The 24,111-nt window shown below is 35.7% G+C and overlaps 2 protein-coding genes across 2 annotated transcripts; both read left to right on the top strand.

The window, feature by feature from the left end:
* Positions 1–11,332: 11,332 nt before the first annotated feature.
* gtpbp8 (GTP binding protein 8) lies at positions 11,333–18,252 on the top strand. The gene is made up of 6 exons (XM_039682997.2): positions 11,333–12,206; positions 12,778–12,876; positions 12,962–13,092; positions 13,673–13,772; positions 14,614–14,732; positions 17,841–18,252. Exons 1-6 carry the CDS (start codon positions 11,883–11,885, stop codon positions 17,926–17,928), a joined length of 861 nt encoding a protein of 286 aa, XP_039538931.2. The 5' UTR covers positions 11,333–11,882; the 3' UTR covers positions 17,929–18,252.
* A 1,516-nt stretch (positions 18,253–19,768) lies between these two features.
* On the top strand, positions 19,769–23,615 carry slc10a2 (solute carrier family 10 member 2). Its single transcript, XM_039682996.2, has 6 exons — positions 19,769–21,303; positions 21,852–21,970; positions 22,060–22,148; positions 22,233–22,408; positions 22,555–22,712; positions 22,840–23,615. The coding sequence occupies exons 1-6, from the start codon at positions 20,924–20,926 to the stop codon at positions 23,001–23,003; spliced, it is 1,086 nt and encodes a 361-aa protein (XP_039538930.2). The 5' UTR covers positions 19,769–20,923; the 3' UTR covers positions 23,004–23,615.
* Positions 23,616–24,111: the final 496 nt, after the last annotated feature.

Here is a 24,111-nt window from a genome sequence, read left to right as displayed (position 1 = left end):
CACTTTAAGTGGGCTATTTAAAATGTGCTAGGACTATTAACATGCTCAATTATATTTTTAAAACATAAGCACAGAGTGTGACATCATATTGTGTATTTATAGCAGTTTCAATAATGTCAAACATGTGAACTGCAGTCAAGTTCGGGTGTGCTGTTTTAACGAGTGTTCTCACCAATACGCGTGTGATTCGTGGAGTTTTAACTTGTTTTATAGACATTGTTTCTTATTCAAAAGTGGTGTTTTGCAACTTCACATATCGCAGAGCATGAAGCATATTTCGTGTTCGTCCATCTGTGCAAGATAATGTAACCCTTTAAGTATGCGCGATATGTTTCAGATAGTAGCCTATATGGTGAGTGTAAACACATAAATCGGACATGGGTCACAATTTAAAGAACGTGTAAATATAGGCAACAAATCAGAATTGGGCATCAAGACCTGCAGTGTAAACGAGGCCTTAGATGACGCTCATCCAACACAGTCTCATGAAAATGCCTATCTATACCACGAATGTCATTTCTCGTGGCATTTACACCAAAAGTGCCAATGCTACGCACTAAAAAACCCTGGGCTAGGTTTAGGGGGGTGGGGAGTTCGTACTTATTATACGCCAAAAAGTGCGTATCATATGTACGCGAAAAACGCGTACCAAATGAAGAGTTCAGATGCAAAAGCCTCTAAGTGTCATTTGAAATTTTCTTCTAAAATTATCATTTTTATCAAGTGTAATTTCACTTAAATGGCAATGAAGATTACCTATTAATTGTCATTTAAGTGAAATTACTAAACTTAAATATACAAGCTTGATAAAAATGGTCATTCTGGAACAAAATTTCAAATGGCACTTAGAGGCTTTTGCATCTGAACTCTTCATATACACAAAAATTGTTTTTCCCGTATAAATGCCACGAGAAATGACGTGCTATAGATACGAACTTTCATGAGATCGGGCTCCCTCATCCTAGGGTGTCATCTAACTGTACATCTGCATCAGATACCTGTGTGTGTGTTTACAGTGGTTTCACATCAGATACCTGTCCTAACTTTACATGTGCATCAGATACGTGTGTGTGTTTACAGCGGTTTCATGTCAGATACCTGTCCTAAACGTTTGCATCAGATACCTGTGTGTGTGTTTACAGGGGTTTCATGTCAGATACCTGTCCTAACTTTACATGTGCATCAGATACCTGTGTGTGTGTGTGTTTACAGGGGTTTCACATCAGATACCTGTCCTAACTGTACATTTGCATCAGATACCTGTGTGTGTGTGTGTGTGTGTGTGTGTGTGTGTGTTTATAGGGGTTTCATGTCAGATACCTGTCCTAACTTTACATGTGCATCAGATACCTGTGTGTGTGTGTTTACAGGGGTTTCACGTCAGATACCTGCCTAACTGACGCTTTTGACCATGCGTCTAAATCCGACGCACATGACAACCATGGTTCTTTTTCTTTTTTCTTTTTTTTTCTTTCTTTTTTTTTTTTTTGCCAACACTTTAAATTAAGGTTCTGGTTCAATGTGTTAACTTTAGTAAAATAACTAACAATGAACGAAACTTTTACAGCCTTTTTTTAACCAGGTAAATGTTATATTTTTCTTTCTTGTGTGATATTTCTTAAATAACTCAAAGAGTGGCACACAAATCAGGTTTTAGATAGTAACTGAGTGCAAAAACTGTTCCGCAAGCCGCCTTCTGCTCCAGATGTTTGGCGTTCACTCGTCCATTACTTTTATACATGACTCTGACTTTACTGGACCTACACTGCACAAATATCAGATGCTTTTTGAAAAACATTGAATTTCATTCCCATGTTTCTCTCATCCAGTGCCGCCCACCGTGTCTTTCCTGGAAAACGGCCATTTCGTGAAATCCTTTCCATTCATTGTTTTAGGGAAATATGTTCTGTCTGTCCCCACATTGGCCCTCTGACATTCAGACAGCGCCCTACTCTACAGTGAAAGGTTAGCTTAGTTCCACTCTCCCACACGTTTGGTGTATGGCATTCTCTCAAATTGGAAAAGCAAGGCCTTGTTCTGGGAGCATGCTGGGGTTAAGGAGGGATACAGAGACATGATTTAAGAGGCGGCTTTAGAGGCTCAAGTCTCCGAGGACCTCATGCAGCGCGGCCAAAACTCAGTTTGGGTGACTGTGCATCCCAGGAGATTCGTAGAACTCTACTGCCCCCTGCTGGGAGTGTCCTCATAGACACAATATAAGTGTGGTAAAGTGAAGTGTTGGCTTGGGAAATGCCTTTGGTAATCTCATGGGTTAACTTGAGGTGTGGGGGATGGAGATGTTTGTAGTACTCATGAAGAGATCTACTGCCTCCTGCTGGATATGAAAATACAAGGTAATGGGAGCTGTCCATTTTTATCTTCATTAGGCTTATATACTGTATATTTATAGCACTGCTGTTTTGAATTTGCATAATTGTAAATCACTTAGCCTACATAAATTATACAACCAATGTCTCTGGAGGAAATTAATTTGACTTGCAGTCTGAATTAAAAAGAGTTAGTCAGAAACAAAACTTAATAAACTAAGTTATTTCCTTGTAACTTATGTTCACAATGTGTCTTGAAAACTTGAAAAAATGGATGATCCTGGTGTTCTTGATGTTCCTCTTCCTCACTAAATAACATCATCGTTTTAGTACTATTTTAAATTAGACTTGATGTTTATATTTTCAGTTTTCATTTCCATTTTAATGTTCTAATAATTTGGATTTGTCCAGTTTGTTATTTATTTATTTATTTACGTGCCTACTTATTTACTTACTTAGTCTTAATGCTAAAGTCCGTAGCATTTTTGGGGTTAAACATGATCCAAAATAGATATTTGAGAAAATACCACTGTTCAAAACTATCTTGCCTTAGCTTGATTCAAAGCGGTAAGCTTGTAATAACGTTTTTACTTCTAGTGGTACTGGTGGATTACCCCGGGAGATTCGAGCATGTCTTTGCGTCATTACGTCACATATGTACACATAAAATAGGTGTCTACTAGGCTAGTATAAGCTATATTGCGTGTGAGGATGCTGGAGGTGGAGATTAGCCTTTTCTCACAGCACTTATAAACATCAATTTGATGGTGAAATTTTTTTTTGGGGGGGAGTCCCGTCTTTTAAATATATCCAGAATTTTATATATACATGCCTATACTGGTGATGCGTTGGCGACTTTTCCTTAAGGAACTTCACACTGCGGTTAAGTATTCATGTACAACTGTGAAGCCTTCCTTTTTCCCTCACAGGACAGCAACGCATTGTTTTACATTAAACTACATAGATAGTTTAAAATGTATCAACCTTGCAAAAACAAAACAAAAATAAACAATGTCCAGAGTCATGAATTGTATTTTATTTACACATTTAAACTTGCATAAAATAATAAATAATAATGTACAGAAATGATTTTTTTTCCACATGACAAGTGAAGTCACACAATAGTGATGAATGAGTTAAGATAATAAGAAAAACAAAATATGTGGCTTTTAACTCTGCTTTCTCTAGCTATTTGAGTAAATGAAAACATAATACGTTTATATTTTAAATGTCTCTTGGCCGCCCTTTTTTTTTTTTTTTTTTTTTTTTTAAACAAATAATAAAAATGCTGTCGTCACCAGCGCAATGACTTATGGTGTAAGCAAATAACCAATTCACACTATTGAGAAATAAATGCCAAAACTTGCAGATGGAGGACACACACAAATCATGAGACCTTGACTTGTTGTGCAGGGGGTATTTTGAACAAAAAAAAATGCCCTATCATAACTCAAGTGATGAATGACCCTCCTACATGCAGAGCAAACAAGAGAAATGGGGTGAGAAGGGAAGACGACGGTGGGCAGATGGGTCGGGAAGTGAAGGAAAGGTGATGATGGGGAGATGGCTTGCTCTGCACTGCCAGATCGCCTTAATCAATCAGAGCTCTTAACAAGACAGAGGCCACAGGGAGCATCCCATCATGTCTGGGACAGACGTGGAGACAAGAGGGACAGCATGAACACCCTAATTCATGCATGGTTTTGAATGATTTCTATTGCTAAGTGAGGAATCAGGATCTCAAGGGAAAAGCATTCTGTTAAGATAGAAACAAGTGCAAATCAGACAAGCACATCAACAGTGGACATTGTTATTAACACTATATTTTTTTCTATTAATATTAGAGATGTACCAATATTAAATTGTGGCCAATTACGATAAACTGATAGCTATTTTCATGCTATGGCCAATAAAAGTTAACCAATAGATGTTACATCCCTAATATTTTGTTTAAGCTAAAAATATATATATATATAATTTAAATAGCTAGGCCTATGTGAATTTAAGAATCACAACATTATAGAGATTTTGTTGATATTATTTTGAGATTTGCTTAACTACATTTGACAATTTTATTTAAAAAAGTGTGCTTACTTGAAGTGAGCATATATAATGACAAAGCTAATCTAAACTTAAAAACAAATGAATGCACAATTGAATTTTATTAAAGGATCCTTAAAAATGTTTCAGCAATGCTAATAATAAGACTAATGTTCTTAAGCGCCAAATCAGCAATGATTTCTGAAGGATAATGTAATACTGAAGACTGGAGTAATTATGCTGAAAATTCAGCTTTGCATCAAAGGAATAAATAACATTTTAAAAGAAATAAAAATATTTAAATACAAAACTGTTATTTTAAATTGTAGTACTTCATAATGTTAATGTTTGTACTGTATTTTATTAAATGAAAATATTAAAATACAAAACCGTTATTTTAAATCATATACTTCATAATGTTAAATGTTTAACTCTATTTTTGATACAGCTTAAGAGACTTTTCAAAATCTTTAAAAAAAAAAACTTGCAACCGCAAGCTAATATCAGTCCGTACCAAATATTTTATTGTGCATCCCTAGCATCCCTAGTTTATTTTCAATATATATATATATATATATATATATATATATATATATATATATATATATATATTCCAAGCATTCCCACCACATTTTCCACCCACCCCCATTCAATACTGAACAAACAAACTTGCTCCAAACTAGACCAAAAGTTGACATGTCGAATCACTAATAAACAGAAGAACTATGTATACGTTTTTATAGAATTTTCAAAAGAAACATGCAGATTTACTTAAACTTTTGACTTCAGACTCCATTCTTGCACTTTACTCTCAGTTCAAGAAACACAAAAGTCATTTTAAGTCATTAAGTCATTTTTTTGGAGTCCAGATGACTTAGCCCACACATATGCCCTAATACCCCGTCCTCCACACAAAAGCCCCACGCTGACACCTGCAGCTGCAGGGGTGAAACACCACATGTTCATGTGTTCATTAAACACATTGTTAGTATTCTGTATGCTGTCGGGGCCCAGGGCAGCACAGTGGACAGCAGTTTGGGTTCACATCGCCTCATTTATTGTCACCTCCAAAATCTCTGAAAGTAGCCAGGCCCACAGGACTCAAAGTATTAGAAATAGAGATGGGTGTTGATGCGGCAGGGCTTTTGTCCTTCCGCTTGCCCTTGCCGTGTATCTTTGTGTGGGAAAACAAGGTAGGTCTACTCCCTCGCACTCAGGACAAGTCTTGAGACTAAAACAAAGGACACATACACCAACCCCTTTCTGTCTCTCTCAACCTCCATCACTCACCGTGTGTGTGTGTGTGTGTGTGTGTGTGCGTGTATATGCGTGTGTGTGTGTGTGTGTGTGTTGTTAAAGCAGGGTGACTTTGGCTTCTGTACAGTCATTTGTGCCTGTAGGGTGTTCTCTGACAGCAGTAATTACAGGTTCTCTATCAGACTGAGGTTTGACTTGGGCCCATTCCAGTCCAGACTCTCTCTGTCTCTCTCTCTCTCTCAACCTTTCCTTTTCTGTTTATAACAGCATCTATCATCTCTACAGCACATGTCCTCTTACAGAATCAACTCCTGACTATAATTTACAAATTATTATTATCTATAATATTATAATGTTGTGATGCCTTAATTCAAATTTAAAAACGATTGACCTTACTTTTTTAGTGTTTGATTTATTTAGACAAATAGTGTACTGTACATAGTACATCAGCTTGTCAGTTATCGGTAATAAATTATTAAAATCCTAGCCCATACTGATAAACAGATTTTATATATGAAGAGTTCAGATGCAAAAGCCTCTAAATGCCATTTGAAATTTTCTTCTTTAATGATGATTTTTATCAAGCTTGTATATTTAAGTTCAGTAATTTCACTTAAATGGCAATGATAATTACCTATTAATTGTTATTTAAGTGAAATTACTGAACTTAAATATACAAGTATGATAAAAATCATCATTAAAGAAGAAAATTTCAAATGGCATTTAGAGGCTTTTGCATCTGAACTCTTCATATTTCATCACTACTCGGGAGGTCTGCACAGTTTCTCTGCAAATGTGTGTAGAAAAGTGTATGAACCAGAAATCTCATGCAGTGTCCTTTGGTGCAACTGTATATGACAGAGACGGTTTATTTGTGATGTTCTTGCTCTGGACTTTGTGAGGACTAGAACTCTAGACGAGGATAAACATTCTTCCAAACCTATCCCTGAGGGACCCTGAGGAATCCTAGAGCGCTTCACACAGTCTGATATACAGGATGCATAACTCAGAGGAGGCCAAGTTGACCCTGACCAAGGAAACTCACACCACAACAACCTGGATTGGCCTGAACTTCATTTGGGTACTGAAACATTTAGGGGCAATTCATACTTCAGCATGTGGTCTATTGTGTCCAGTAAGCGACCAAATGTATGGCAGCGATCCAACGTGTCCTTGTATTGAATCAAAGATGGCGCCGGCCATAGAGCCGTTTAGTCCATGTCAATATTTTTTATTCTGGAAAACTTAAGCCCTTTGACATTTTGCCTGATGTGGCTATATTAAAAAAGTCACCTCCCAAGACAACTCATTATGGAGCTGCTGGACCTTCTCAGGCCTGCGCTTGCCAGGCTAACTCGCCTTTAACCAATGGCAATCAATACCGAATTAACAGTAATAACTGGAGCTGCTTGCCAATCAATTCTGATTGTAAAGTACCTTACCATTAATATAAAATTGTATTACATCAGTTTTAGAAGTCGTTGAACCCATGTCAAGTAGCGGCACAAGTGGCACAACGGGATAAAGAGGGTGGATGATTAAAGAGGGATACCCGGTTCGTCTACCCGTCACATCATATCATTTCAACTTATTGACAATTTGATAATTTAATTAATAGTATATTTTACTGATAACTTAAACCATGTTAAAATAAATGTTACTTGAATAATTTGAGGAATTTATCATTTGCATAGAACGTGTTGTTTTTCTAAACACCGTAATGAACCTTCGTGTGAAGTTAAAAAACGATTCCTGAGCAATCGATGCCAGCTAATTCAGCATCTTGATTGGGACAGCGCCTTTGTAACGTGGAACGTAAGAGGCAGCGTGTTAAGAAGCTTCATGGGACACTTCGGGGAACGCATCTTCTTAGAGCGCTCAGAGTGAGCGTTATTGGGGAACCGGGCCCAGATCATTTCATCACAATGCCATTACATGTCTTTTTTAATGCTGTATATGCAACAAAAAGCTATTGCATGTGTTAAGGATTGTTACTTTTAATACTTTTAAAAAGTAACACCCTAAACTCTGAATTTTACCTAATAAAAGTAACTATTTACAATCCATTGTTATTTCTTATATGGGCTTTACTTCTGCTTCAGTTATTACTTCCAAAAAAATAATGATTTGAGACTTTAATAAATCCACTTGTAGGAAGGTTAGAATTCTTGTCGAGCCTCTAGTATGTATTAGTGGAACAGGCTTAGTGTTCCCGGGTGCCACCAATTTTGTTTTCTCGAGCATTCCCTTCCTGCAGTTTATTTATCAAGTCACCTTCCTGCTTAAAGGTCATTCTTTCTCTTTCTCTTTCTTTCTGCAGATCCTGGCACACATATCCCGATCGATATCCCAAGCACTGAGCTTTAATACCCTCTAAACACCACCTGCCAAAATATTTATGCTACCATGTCTTAAAAAGACACTGAGGGAGAGAGTGAGATGCTATATACTATAATGTGATATGCTCAACTTTACCCTCCATTTCCAATGATAACATTAACTAAAACTACATAAAAAAAACATTTTTGTTATTTGAAATAATAATGAAAATAAAGTATTCCATGAAAAACAAATTGAACAAAAAAAAATGTTGCCTTGCCAAAAAACTTAAATAGAACTATTTAGAAATATATATATATATATATATATATATATATATATATATATATATATATATATATATATATGGCACCCAGCGTCAATAAAAGACGCAAATATATACAGTATATGGGCCAGAAGGCGCCTCCTAGTGGTCTAACCCCAACCCTGCCCCAGACCTAAACCATACCCACACTCTGTGTGTGTGTAATACTAAAGGGTGAAACTAAAATAATTTTTAAACTAAAATTATTTATTATAAATGATGCTGTCATTGTCCATTGTCCAAGTCTAGAGTGACAAATAAAACAAAAGTAATCACTGCTGAAAAGCCCGGGTACCTTTCTGCAGGTCAGACTGGGAAACCATCTTAAACCAGTTAAAACCTTTCTAATAAGCAAGCTAAAGTAACATTAGTAAACTTTAAGCAGAATTATGCTACGTTATTACTAGATTTTTTTTTTCTTTTTAGAAAACTACATTTAAAAATAACATTTATCATAAATAGACAGAATTTCCTACATTAAGCATACAGTGATATCCTGTGACCACATGACATACGGCTGTGTGAAATGTTTATAAATGCATGTGTGTTGGCACAGTATTCATCCATTCTGAACACTACATTTCCAGACTGTGGTAAAAATCTGAACAGCTTATAATTATATCAGATTCTTTCCCTCCAATATATTCCTCCATGTTTCATCCCCTCTTATAAACACGCAAAGAGGATTGTCCGCCCAGGGTGTCCGGCTGGAGCAGAACTTCTTTTGTGAGGTTGTGTTATAGGTGTGTTCATCGCGTTGACCTAATCTTTGTCTTGAGTGCCACTGTGTCATTTTTGCTGCCTATGAGTGTCTGTGTGTCAGATAGAAGTTACATTCCTTCAGTCTATTAAGCTCTTTGAACGACTGACCCCTCTGATTTGTGTGAAGTCATCTGAGATGAACTGCGTATGGATTCATTCTTAAGAGACGGAGCAGAAAAGAGGCGTTAAGGCTGGCAGACGTCCCTTTGTGTGTCGGTCACAATGCTGAAGTGAAAAGAGGCAGGATGCTTAACATGCAAATGAGACGAGAAAGAAGGAGAGGTCAGGGTGGACATCACTCAATGTCACATTAACAAGCGTTCGTCCCATGATGGGGTATTAAACACTGAGTGTGAGAGTAGGGCAGCTGCCTCTCTGCACTTTTCTATTGGATTTAAAAGCAACAACGAAAAGAAAAAAAAAGAGATCTCTGGCAATCTGGACTGATCCCAAAGAGATTCATTCAGAGAAAAAAAGAAGGATGGATGCATATCTAATGTGTAATGATTATATGCATCTGATCATCCATCAACTGTTTGACCTTGTGCATCTAAATGAACTATAAAGAGTGGCAGAAATTACTTCACTTCCCTTGCACAATTTGTAAAATACTCTATCACACAATGCTTAATTTTACCTGTATTGTCCAGTGTGAATTGTAATTTAAACAGCAATTTAAAACATCTCTTTCTTGAATCATTGTCTGAATTGTGAATAGCAGCTGATATTACTTCCAGTTCATTTGTCACAATGAAAAGGAAAGGTCAAATCATTTTGGTCAATCACTATTTCAATCAGAATTCAGCCAGCCTTTATTTATTTAGTATTTTTCTTTTTCCAAGATAGTGTCTGGTGTCTCTCACTGAATTACCTGTAACAATGTAACAATCATTATTCATTATATGCTCTCAATTCCAGACTCTGACCATCATTTCTTCTCCTATTAGACTTTCCATCTAAACATATTGCCAATCTCTCTCTTCATCACTGTGTGTCTGTCCATTGGGTTTAATGTTAAAGTCAATGAGAGAGTAAATTTAGTTTCTGTCTTCATAAGTAATGGCTAAGTTTAGGTCATCAGTCTTTCTTCAATAAAACGTATACAGATATAACCAAGTGTTCTTTGCTTTATGTTGCTATTCCTCTCTAGATTTTTGTAAGAAGGCTGGAAATGCGAACACGGTGCATAGCTGCTCTATGGTGGTTTATAATGGCTGATGGTTGAATTACAGTAGGATACAGAAGGCTGTTCCAGAATCAACTTTAACTTCCTCTTCCTATAGCTCTATAAACATTTTAGATGGTTGGCAATAACTGTCTCCATAAATGCTCCCTTCAACTGCTGTGGTATACTTACATCAGCCCTATACTGATTTAAAGGCCATTACAGCTCACATTCCTACCAGGGATAAATTCCCAACAGCACCTATTCATTTTCTGGCAGTGGAAGGTTGAGCAGGGTGAGTTCTGGAGAAGTTGATAAATAAATATACGGTATACGTATGCTATTTGAATGTAATCATGCACTGCAGATGCATGCAACAATTGAATTCTACACAATATGACTCACTGGAATTATATTATTAAGTTAATATTATTATTAATTTATTACATAAATATTATTAAGAAATATTTGTTTTAGAATTTAGTTTGGAATGCAAGGAGAAGAACTGAAATTTAAAAAAATGCTGAGATACAGAGGAACTCTGATCCTGTTTTTATAACTGTTAGATATTACTGCCACCTAACGTCGGATGTATGTCACTACGGACACTGGTTTGTCAGCTCTAAGAAATCTATCTGCAAAGCTATCTGATGAATGAAAATACTATTTTTTTTTTAATAAAATAAACAAATTTTGTTAAAACATTTGATTATCATTGCATTTAATAGTACTCTAGGAATATGGCCACATATTTAGCTATTATAGGCTATGCCTAACTTTTGAATTGACTTGTTTGCGTTGAATTGAATAGGATAATTTTGTACCAAATTGTTGATATAAAAATACAAAGAGTTATAAAATATATGCCATTATTTCTTATCAATTACTTGTCAATATTTCTTATATGAGCTCAAATTAAGTAGCAGGGGCTAGCTGCAAACAAACATAGATTTGTGCCCTCGAGTGATTTGAAAGACAAGGAACACCGTGTACATATTGCTGCATGGTGATTAATTTAAAAAAAGTAAATACTAATAATTTCTACGCACTTTTCACCTTTTTACAATCTACGCTTTTCACACGCAGTCTTTCAGTATAGGGTGGAACCTTTGTTCATTTGTTTGTTTCTTCCGGATTGTTTCTGATGTAGCACGCGCAAGTACACAAGTACGACACATTTATAATTAATTAATTGTTTTTCCCTCTGTACATAGTAGTTGACATAGAAATATTCTTGAATTAATATAATATCATTTCGAAATGTGCTTTTGAGGGTTTTTTTCGGGAAGCACTGAAAGATGTATTATAAATGTGTTTTCAGCCTAGTGAATGTAAGATGTTATCGGTTTTGCAGTAAGATGTGAGTTTTGACTGCAGTGTATATTATTAGAAGTTTTGGAATTTTTCAAAAGGCAGCACGTGCATGGCGTCTATTTGTAATATCATTTAAATGCGGATGATATTTGCGAATGACTGTATGTAAACACGTGGATGGATATGGGCCATGATATACAATTTAGTAAATCTTAGTGGAAAGATTTAAACTTCAGAAAACATCAAGCAAGCCTTATTCAGCTCAAAGTACCAATGCATGTATATGACACACATTATAATGCATGAAGCAGAAGGCAGTGCATCCTAAAACTGACATCAGCAACCAATAATTGTGAAGAGATTTATTAACACAATGCTGAGGAGAAAGGCACAGCCTCTACTGCAGACACACAGATCATGTTGGCCTTTGGTCCTTCAGAGAGGTCATCGGCAGGCCTCCATTAAACATGTGTGTCTGCTCTCTGAGAGGAGGCGTCAGGGTCTTCTGTACCCATTCAGCAGTTTGGCAGAGCACCTGCCCTCACAGGTCAATCAGGCAGAATTTAACATCTTCCATCCCAGCTTGGTGGAGCTCCGTCAGGCAGAGACACTGTTCACTCCCTCCTCTAAACATGTTATCAACTACTCAACCTCTGCGGTCCGGATGGACCATGTACCTATTCTTAAACAACCAGAGGTGAGAGAAAAGTTTCATTAATTGTCATCACTTGATAAATGACAAAGTACTTGAATAGAAAAAAAAAAGTGTGTGTTGGTTAAGTGACAAAAAAAGTGATTGATTGTTTGCAGATGACACTTGTACATAATTAATTTAATTTGAATAATGCAATGAAATTCAGACTTTTGTTTTTAGAAGTGGCTATACAATATATATATATATATATATATATATATATATATATATATATATATATATATATATATATATATATATAAACTATAATATATACAAAACCACAATTTAATTTGTAATTCCAAAAGTTTCAAGAACTCTGTTCTTCAATAAAAACAATAATTATAGAAGGTAAAAAAAGAAATAGTATTTCTCTTTCATCTGCATTGAATATTTATCTTCCATTTTAATTAAGTTAGATTGTTGTATTATAATAATATTATATTTGTGATAACAATTGTAATCATTTAAAGTCATCCTGCATCCCCTTGCAAGTTTAATTGAAGCCCCCTGTTTGCACTAGACATTTAAAACTGTGTATCATGTTTGCTCTGTGTGCTTGTGTGTATTACAGGTGTGTTTTATGGGCAGGAGTAATGTGGGGAAGTCGTCTCTCATCCGTGCCTTGTTCTCTCTTGCACCAGAGGTAGATGTGCGAGTCTCTAAAACTCCAGTGAGTGTACATGTTATGAATGTTCTCCACCGTTCACTCCTTTGCGCTTCGAAGTTGCTTCTTCTCAATCTTTATTTTGACACAGGGTCACACCAAAAAGCTTAATTTCTTCACTGTGGGAAAGGCGTTTACTCTTGTAGACATGCCTGGGTATGGACACATGGCCCCTCGGGACTTTGTAGAGATGGTTGAACCATACCTTCAAGAGCGTCAAAAGTAGGTTGATTTTGTTTTAAGCATACTCCTTCTTGTGTGCTTGTGTTGAGTTTAAAAAGTAGTAGATGATAAAATGCATGTCAGTTATGACATATATACTATATATATATATATATATATATATATATATATATATATATAAACACGCATGCTTTCAAAATAAAGAGAGATAAATGCTGTAGATTTTATTTATCAATTAACCTTTATTAAATCAATCAGTCAATCAATATTAGGTGTTACCACCAGCTGTTATCCTAAGTACACCTGCACATAGTTTTTCAGGTAGCTTTTCAGGGAGGTTTCTGCAAGTGTCTTTGAGACGTTGCAGTAGTTCTCCTGGATTTAGTCTGTCTCCGTTTTTTTCTGTTTCTTTATGTAATCCCAGATGGGCTCGATGATGGTGAGATCAGATCTCCTTGTGGAGGATACCAGCTGTTGTCAGACTCCTTATGCATACAAAAATAGCACTGGCTTATTATAAATAGTGAGAAAGGGAACATACTATAGCCAAATATGTAAATAATAAGTTCTTCGTTATCCTTTTTTTTTTAAATCTCCTTACTTATGTGTCTCTATCTAGTCTGGTCAGGATATTCTTGCTGGTGGATGGAGGTGCAGGTCTGCAGAAGACAGATTTAGTTGCTGTGGAGATGTGTGAAGAGTTCAATTTGCCTTTTGTGGTGAGTGTTTATCTCTCATTATCTCTCATGCTTTTACCATGATAGTCCAGCAGGGGTAGTTAGAGTACTATACACTTTTAGTAACATCCGTATAGATCAGTGGTTCTCCACCAGGGCCTCAGCAAACTTCCAAGGGGGCATCAAGATAAATAAACTAAAATGACAAGTAACATTTTTTTTTTTTTTTAACGAGGTAGCTTAATTTTTAAAGTGTGATGTCTAGACCTGAAAAAGTCATGAAATTTAATACAACTTTATAACTCTATTTGAATTTTTACACATTTTATGAATCTGAATTTTCTATTCTATTAATGCCAAGCACTAAAATTTTATCAGGTTGAAATTGAGTAAAAAATTGTATTAGAAAAATTATGATCCTTAAAGGGTAAATTCACCCAAAAATGAAAATGAACGCCCTCATGTCGTTCCAAGCCCATACGACGCTCCAGTTTAAGATATTTTAGATTTAGTCCGAGAGATTTCTGTCCCTCCTTTGGAAATGTATACACGGCATACTCAGAAATGTATAGTAATGAAGTAGAACTACTTCACTACTGTACTTAAGTACTAAAAGGCTGTATTTGTACTCTATTAGAATATTGTTCCACTTTTACTTCAGTACATATTTTCGATGAGTTTAATACTTTTACTTCGATAATTTTTTGAATGTTCTGATAGTTACTCGTTAGAATTTTTTTTTAAGCTTGATCCAAACCACATAATTGATTTGATATGCATGCTGAGTTTCAGTCCTAAAGACTGGGTTAAAAAGTACAAAATACTTTTTCAATTCAAAGGTTAATAAGGTTTTAACCAGTTTTCTCTCTTTGTCATGTTTTAGCTGGTTGTAACAAAAATAGACAGAACTCGACAGGGCACTTTGTTGGCTCTTCTTCTACAGCTTCGGGACTTTATCAAAAATCAAACCAGCACATGTTTCCCACAACCATTTCTTGTGAGGTGAGATATATAGACACACATCATAATAATGCCAATCATTTTGCATCGGGTTTACACATACAAACAGGGTTTAACAATGAGATTTTTTTTTTTCCTGCTTGAATTATATAGATATAATTTAAATCCATAAATTCATAAACACTTTGTTGGAAGACTCCAACAAGTCAGTTTTGACAAAACCTTGTTTATGTTCGCCAGCAAGATAACAATTTATAGGTGTCAAATCAGCAGATGTTGCCGCAACAATGTATAAAATAGCACAGAAAACCAACCCTGGACTGAAAGGGAAATGGACTAGACTGAAAGGTCTCAAAGTCCATCCTTATTGTTGAGCCCTGAAAGAATATATACTGTGGGCTCCACAAATATTATCACCCTTGATAAATATGAGCAGAACTGACTGTGAAAATTTGTTTTTGCAATTTTTCCTCTTGGTCTTTCATTTTTAATTAAACTTAAATAGTTGGAAAAAAATATTATCATAATTATTTTTCTCTGAAATACAGTTTATGTATTCCACAATTATTGGAACCCCTTCATTTAATAATGTAACCTTCCTATGCAAGATAATAGCTCTGGTTATTTTCCCATAATACATTCTAAGATTGATGAAAATATGGCAATGTATTTGACCATTCTTCCATACAGAATCTCTCCAGATCCTTCCGATTCAGAGGTCCATTTAGACTGTTTGTCTATATGATAAGGTGGAATAAAAAACATGCCATATAAATGGGAATATACTTTAGTTATTTTTTCAATCATTAATATTTGTAGGGGTGACAATAATTTTGGCACATATATTTTGAAGAAAAATGTATTTAATTTTTTACACAGGCAAATAATTTATATAAAAATCATCTGGTCCTTAGCAGGTGTAAAATGCAGGTAAATACAACCTCAGATGAACAACAATACATTATATATTACACGGCCTTTATTTATTTACCAAAAATCAAGCCAAACTGGAGAAGCCACGTGTGAAGAACTAAGTACACTGAAAAAACTAAATAGATCACCATGTCTATTTAAAGTTGACTTCACTCTACATTGATATTCTGCCTGATGAAGACCTGAGGGTCAAAATGTTGCCTTTTAATAAATTCATTTGGAGCAGTAATTTTCAGTGTGCAGACTTCACACTTCTTTATCTGTTTATATTATTTAGTTGTCCTGCACTTGAGCTTAATCTGGCTGTTTGGGATGTGCACACTTACTTTTTTTTTTTTTTTTTAGAAAGTTTAAAGGTTTGCGGGCATTTGTTTATGCACAGCTCTCTTAATGTTGGGTTGAGGTCTGGACTTTGACTGGACCATTGTAACACGATCGTGTTGTAAATTTGCTGGTGTGCTTGGGATCATTGTCCTGTTGCATGAGCCACTTTCAGCCAAGCTTAACCGGACGGACAGATGGCCTAACATTTGACTCAAGAATACTTTGGTATATACAAAGGAGTTCATGGTCGACTCGATTGTCATGTGGCTCAAAACAAGCTCAAATTATCAGACTTCCATCAGCGTACTTGACAGTTGGTTTAAGCTGTTTGTGCTGATATGCTGTGTTTAGTTTTCACCAAATGTGGCACTGTAAATCATGACCAAACATCTCCACTATGGTCTCGTCTGACCAGATGACATTGTTCCAGAAGTCTTGAGGTTTGTTCAGATGCAACTTTGCAAACCTAAGCCGTGCTGCCATGTTCTTTTTTAGAGAGTAGAGACTTTCTCCTGGCAACCCTTCCAAACATGCCATACATGCCATCCAGTCTTTTTTCTAAGTGTACTGTCATAAATTATGTCAAACCAAACATGTTAACTGAGGCCTGTAGAGTCTGAGCTGTAGTTCCTGGGTTTTTTGCCATTTCAGTCTGACCCTGGGGTGAAATTTTCTAGACGTCCATTCTTGGGAAGATTGGCAAACGTCTTGAATGTTTTCCACTTGTGAATAAACTTCACTGTAGAATGATAAACTTCAAATTGTTTGGAAATGGAGTTATAACAATTTCCAGATTCCATTATAACCATTCCCTAATGTATTTTCTCCTTGGTATTGTGTTAACAACACTCACCTGAATGCTCCAGACCAGCAAACTCTTAAAACTTCTGCTTTTATATGTATATTCACTCTTGCTGATAAACAGTTAATCAAAGGCATTTGATTACCACTGTCTGACTGGTTCCTATGGAAGCAGGAAGGGTGTACTTAGTTTTTTCCACACATAGCTTCTCCATTTTGGCCTCTTTTTTTTTAATAAATAAGGAGATGGTGTAATATGTCATGTTGTTGTTCGTCTGGTATGTATTTACCTAATTTTAAGACCTGCCAAGGACCAGATGATTCTTAATATTTCCTGATCTGTAAAACCATAGAATTCAAAGAGGGCGTACTTTCTTTTTCACAAGACTGCACACAGTACCATCAGTTTGGGGTACTTTATTTTAAATTAATACTTTATTATTAGACTGCATTCTGAAGGATCATGTGACACAGAAGACTGGAGCAATGGCTGTTGAGAATTCAACTTTGACATCAAAAGAATAAATAATAATATAGAAAAAGTTTTTAAAGGGTAATATTTCACTGTTTCACAATATTTCATTACCATTATACTTCTTTTAAAATCTTTCCAACCCCAAACATTTGAATGGTAGTATGTATGTGTGTGATAATCTGCACTTATCGCCCACATCAAGGTTATTTCCTAATCCATCAGCAAGTGTCATCCTGGTGATGCATGTTTGAGCAGTGATGAGTTTATAATGCACACTCAATCTTAGTCACTTCTTTTGGTTTTATGTCAGTGTTCATCTGTCAGAGGTTCCCTTGATCGCCAGCAATCAGTAAATCAGTGCCTCTGACCTGTAGTTTTATAACAGCGAGGAACGCTCACTGTAATATGGTAATGTGGTCAGATGATAAGATAAGTCTGATGATAAGATAAGGCTAGGGGTTCTGGAAACGGTTGCATTGGCTTTGTTGTGTCAATTACAGGAAGTCAGATTTTCAAAAGATAAGCTGATAAGTAACATACATTATAATTATACAGTAACATACATTATAACATGTATACATCTCTATCCCCCCCCCCCCTTCTCCTATGACCTGCAGTTCAGTCCAGTACTCTGGGATTTACCTGCTCAGGTGTTTCATAGCCCACGTAACAGGAAATCTACATCTTACCACTAAACAGTTGTGATTGTACTGCACTGTCTCATCATACCACATATCACAGATGAGTCTGAGGCCTGGCTGCAATGTTATCTGGGATGGTGTGAACCATGAATAAAACCACTTTGACAATGATTAAATATTTGCTGAATTTATGTCTTATTTCAAAGGCAGAGGCAGGAATCACATTGTTACTGGTTTCAGGATTCATACAGCTCTGTATAAACTCTCTCTGTATACAATTTTACAACATGCACATTTGAGTGGGCCTGTTCCTGTCTGTTGATGTATATTCAACTAGAATATAATATATTGTTCTTCCAAATAAAATGACAGGACATGTTGCATTGAATCTGTTAAACTTTAACTTCTATTCTTGCTTTCTGAGCTTAAACCAAAACGTATCAACATGATATGATTAAAAGATCAAATTCCAGATCAGTTGTTCCTCTAAAACTGTGGGTTTTTTATAGAATTAATTAATTACTGAACCTAAATCCCAGCAAATGGTATAAACCCAGTGAATGGACGACAAATGGACGTCTTGTATTGTAATTCTTATGTGTTTTGGTCCTTGTTACACAATTTTTGGACATACGTCTACATCAATCGTAGGGCTGTAACAATATGCAATATGAAACCAAAATTCTCAAAATCTGGCTATTTTTTTTTTCTCCTCCAACCCCGCACCCCTCCCTCCAAAAAAAAAAAAAAGAAGAAGAATCGCGGTTTGTATCGAATCGTGGGTCAAAAGTTGTCATATGAACCGAATCGTGGGTTTGGTGTATCTGGATAGATTTGAAACTGAGTTTTTGTTTCAAAACACTCTCCGTGCACACTAGCGTTTTCCAGAAGTTTCTCATCCACGAAACGTCGGAAAACGCGCTAATTCACCTTACTACGCATGTGTAAACCCTTATAAAAGCTCACTGAGATGACAGATCAAGACAAAATCAAGTTATCCCGCAATTCTTCTGGCAGGGTAATTTTATTTTCGTGAAATATCTCACCATTCACCGATACACTGTAAAAAAATATTTTCAAGATTTGTTATAACATATTTTCTTTTGTCAAATCAACTTTATAATAATTTATTTAGTTGAGATAACTTATCATTTTGAGTTTCTGATGATTAAATTAATTGTATTAACTCACTTTTTCCAGTTCAATCAACTTAAAATTTTACGCAACCCAGGTTTACTTACTTTTTTAAGTTAAACCAACAATATTTTTTTTACAGTGTAGTAATCACATTTTTTATTTTGTCAAATCAACTTAAATAATTTATTTAGTTCAGATAACATATAATTTTGAGTTTCTGATTATTAAATCATTCTCCTTCATTGTATTAACTCACTTTTTCCAGTTCAATGAACTTAAATTTTTATGGCAACCAGGTTACTTACTTTTTTAAGTTAAACCATCAAAATTTTTTTACAGTGTGTGTCCGGGTAGCATTCACTTATATGTTTGGTCTAAAACGTTTTGCCGCAGGACAGCAAATGCAAGTGATTGTTCTGTCATCTTTGCAGGAATGTGATATGAAGAGTGTGCAATGTAACATATTTTAGCTACTGTGTGAAAGTGAATAGCACTTTTATAGCACTTTTTTTTAGCCCTAACAGGCACAATACCGGTATAAACATAATTATGTGTTCAAAATGCGTCACATGACTAAACTTACGTCATCGTTTTTAAATACCTCTGTTTTCATAGTCCACAGTCCACACTACAATGTGAAAACTGTGTTTTCAAATGTATTCACCTTGGAGAGCATTTTCAAAAAGCTTAGTTTGTGTTGCTAAATACGCCATCTCAGAAAATGTATTATCATGGACAAGACCTTAATTTTGAAAACTAAGTCAGGTTTTGAGATTTCACCTCAGGGTTAACATTCTTATTTGTATATTACAAAGTTATGATCTTTGGTTGGACAAGTACAGCATTTGACATGCGTGCTGCTTGTTGTAATTGCATAGACACTTAAATCCATTAAATTTGCCAAATGTCCTAAACAATATTAGTTATTATTTCACAGTACTTTTTCTTAACTAGATTCAAAAATGTTATTTTGAGAACCCTCATTGTGATCATAAGTCATAGTGATATCAGTCTCATAGTGTAATGAAAGCTAATTGTAAACAACCCAGAGTTAAAAGCTGCACTAAACTTTTTAAAATTTTGAGGAGGAAATTATGCCTAACAATTGAAATTGACCTTGAACAGTGAGTAAAAAGCATTAAACAAGTTATGTTTTTATTTTTTTACAGAACAGTATGCACCAATTCCATCAATGAACTTTGCACTGAAGTGTTATTATAGGCATTGGGTTATATAAACACCTAAATCTGTTTCATTTTTTAAAGTTTACTGTGTGTCCAAAGTGTGTGTACATTTTGTATTGAAAGGAGAGTGAGTGAAGTACCATACATTTCTTTAGTCATATCTCTAATGGGTCCTTTAAAAATATTTATACAGGCATTATTTCATCCATCATCTTCGTACAACAGTGTGTCAGGTAGGCATTATGTCTTCTCTACAGCAGGGTTGGTGATGGTACAGGGCTGTTCCTAGAGAAAAACAATAAAAATTTAAGTGCCACAATGTTATAAAATGGCAAGAGGGTGCAATTGCATTTATTGTGCGTAAACTTAACCTCGACAATGACAATCTTTTTTTCGCCCTCTCTCTTTTTTTTGGTGTTGGCATTTGGACACTGACCCCATAAAACATTTGCAGTAAGTTAATTATTTTTCAAAAAATTCCTCTGAATTTTATATGCCTCAGGCAAGTATTAAAGTTCCAAGGGATGGGTAAAAGTTCACTCTTTGTCACCCGGGATGCAGGAACGAGAACTGAGGCTGAAAAGGTGTTAAAGAAAATGTGTAGAAACACTCTGGAATCTTAGCTCACTGGCTCCAAGAAACTTCATCCCTGCAACCTCTCCATTGGAATCTATGCGCCATTGACCCTATAGGATTCTACTTTTTATTCATCATCATTCAAACTCATTTTTTGTCAATATGTGCACACCAGAGCCCACCTGCCCTGAAAATGCCACCATCTGCTCGGGCACGTCCTGCCTAGTGCCGCGAGATCCGTTCAATGACATTCTCAATGTGGTGATGAGTACCACGCTTACCATCCTGCTTGCCTTGGTCATGTTTTCAATGGGCTGCACTGTCGAGGCAAGAAAGCTCTGGGTACACATCCGCAGACCATGGGGCATTTTTATCGGTTTCCTGTGCCAGTTTGGTATCATGCCTTTCACAGCCTTTGCGCTTTCACTTATTTTCAATGTGCTTCCAGTCCAGGCTATAGTTATCATAGTTATGGGCTGTTGCCCTGGAGGTTCCAGCTCCAATGTTTTCTGCTACTGGCTTGACGGAGACATGGACCTGAGGTGAGTTTTTCGTTATCATTATTGTCATGTTGCTTGGAACAGTGAAGACTGTGTAAACAGGCTCTGTTGAATTATTTTTATATATATATATATATATATATATATATAATTTATTTATATGCAGCAGTGTCATTTGTAGGTTGGTTTTCATTTAATTGTTCAGATAAAATGTCTATAGGCTAAACTAGATAATTTGATATTTTACCCTTTTAATAAATTAAATTTATAGATAAAATTATTGTTTCTAAAATTACTTAAAATTGTAGAATGGTATTATTTTATTCAATTTATTTGATCATTTATTTTAGTATAAGGATAATGATGTAATAAGCAAATAGTAATTAAAGAATATTATATTATAGAAAATGAACAAATTTATTACAGAAAATATACTTTGTCTAATGTCTCATTTTTATTGTTCCTGATTTCCTTCAAACTCTAGAGCTTTAAACTGCACGAGGAACGATATGTAATGTAAAGTTTGTGGACAGAAACCATTATTTATAGCACAACTGTATAACAAATACACTATTTTCCACTGCCTGTAGCATCAGCATGACGGCATGTTCCTCAATCCTGGCTCTGGGAATGATGCCTCTTTGTCTGTTCATCTACACCACAGCCTGGACTTCAGGCGATGCTATCCAGATCCCTTACGACAGCATCGGTAATACGGCCTCGAATGACTTCAACAAGATTTTCCATTTTATGCATTTGTTTGATCTCGTATCTTAATTGGACTGATGATCTTTCCAGGGATCACCTTAGTGAGTTTGCTTGTGCCTGTCGCCCTTGGGATATACACAAAACATAGATGGCCCAACGCAGCCAAAAAGATCCTCAAGGTGGGTTTTTGTTTCTGCATTTAATGTTGTAAATTCTTACGCATGCCACACTGCTTGACTTGTGTTATTTATTTGTGTGTATAGGTGGGATCCGTGGTGGGAATCCTCCTAATCGTCATCATCGCAGTCATCGGTGGTGTGCTCTATCAGTCCTCATGGACCATTTCTCCTTCGCTTTGGATCATCGGTACCATTTATCCATTTATCGGCTTTGGGTTGGGCTTTCTCCTGGCACGCTTTGTGGGACAACCTTGGTATAGGTAAAAATCTGTACATTTTGTTTTCCCATAAAGCATTAGCTAGTTTGTTCGGAGCAGTTAGCACACGTTCTGAGGCATCAAAAAAAGTGACAGAAAAAAACGTGCTGTTTTCTCTGATGGTTTATTTATCGTGAACATGATTGCAGGTGCCGTACCATCGCATTAGAAACTGGCATGCAGAATGCCCAGCTGGCAAGTACCATTACCCAGCTTTCCTTCACCCCTGCAGAGCTTGAGGTCATGTTCGCGTTCCCCTTAATCTACAGTATCTTCCAACTGGTTGTGGCTGTGGTTGCAGTGGGAAGTAAGATGAAACTCTTGTTCATTTTGCATTTAACATTAGGAATATGAGAGGGGACTGTGGGGATACGCATGTTGTGATTTTGAAGAGTTGATAATTCCATATCACAAACTTTTGTATGTATTTTCAGTCCATTACTTAATCAAGCAATGTAGGCAGAAGAAATCAGCGGACGAGGATGGGGAAGGCACCGTTGAGGATCAGAATAAGCAGAATCACGCCTTGGAGAATGGTGGCTTTCACTGTGATGAGAACGGCAACTCGGAGGATAAGGACAAAGGTACAAAGTTGTGAGCTAAACATCTTTCTGCTAGCCTGACTGGTCAACGCTGATCTTCTGGAGACATGAACTGTGAACAAGCTCTGAGCTCATTCAGAGAGTGAAGAGTTAAAGTCCACCCCAGTCAACACAACTGGAAGCACTTTCCTACTTTATATACACAGGCTATACATAAACCTTTTTGACTGTGTATTTAGGTTTGTCTTTGGTCAGCAAAATTCAGTTAATACATTGTAGAAATTCACTGACTCATATGTCTTTAAAAAAGTAATGACACCGGTGTAAAAAAGGAGATAAATCTTTAACAGTAGGTTGAATGTAAGCTAATTTTTTACTTTGAGTGTTACTTTCTATGCACATAATTGTAATATACCTTTAAGAAATGATTTGGTTTTTAGAATATTTATGTATGATGTATGATGCAGACTTTTTTTTTTTTTTTTTTTACCATGTTCGAGCAATGGGACTTTTCCACTTACAGTATATTGTAACCAAAGCAATGGGACTTTTCTTTCTTTTTTTCTTTTCTTGTTTTTTCAAAGCATTTAATTGCTACTTTCAACATTTAAACATTTACTGCTTAAAATATATCAAATATTTTAGATAATGTCATTTTAAACAATATATTTAACATTTTAATATGTTTGTGATATTTATATGCAGAAGAAAACACCATAATAGGAAACTCATAAATAAATTAATATTCAAATGTGCTTTCAGATTTTGGTCTTAGCTGACTTTTACTATTCTGTAAAATTGTACGATAACGATTACCCTTTAACATAGCTTGATTATATTGGGTGTGTATTAAACCCCTGCATGAGGGTCACTGTTGTGAAATAGCACTTAGTAGTAGTGAATTGCTCTAAAATTGTTGCATCTGTCACAATGCACTTGCTCAGAAATAGCAGGACATTTGACTAAATTCCTCAGCTGAATAATAATCAGATTAGACTGAAGTCTTTCAGTAATTTAAACTTAAATTTAAAGGGATAGTTCACTCAAAATGAAAAATCTGTTATCATTTTCTCCTTCATGTTGTTCAAACCTGTACTGTATGACATTCTCATTACACTTTATTTCGATGGTCCGCTTTAAACATTCTAACTATAAGTAACATTA

Source organism: Pimephales promelas, chromosome 7, assembly GCF_988280905.1.
Source record: "Pimephales promelas chromosome 7, fPimPro1.hap1.1, whole genome shotgun sequence".
Lineage (NCBI taxonomy): Eukaryota > Metazoa > Chordata > Actinopteri > Cypriniformes > Leuciscidae > Pimephales > Pimephales promelas.
The sequence above is the reverse complement of the archived record's forward strand: the minus strand, read 5'-3'. Positions and strand labels throughout refer to the sequence as shown.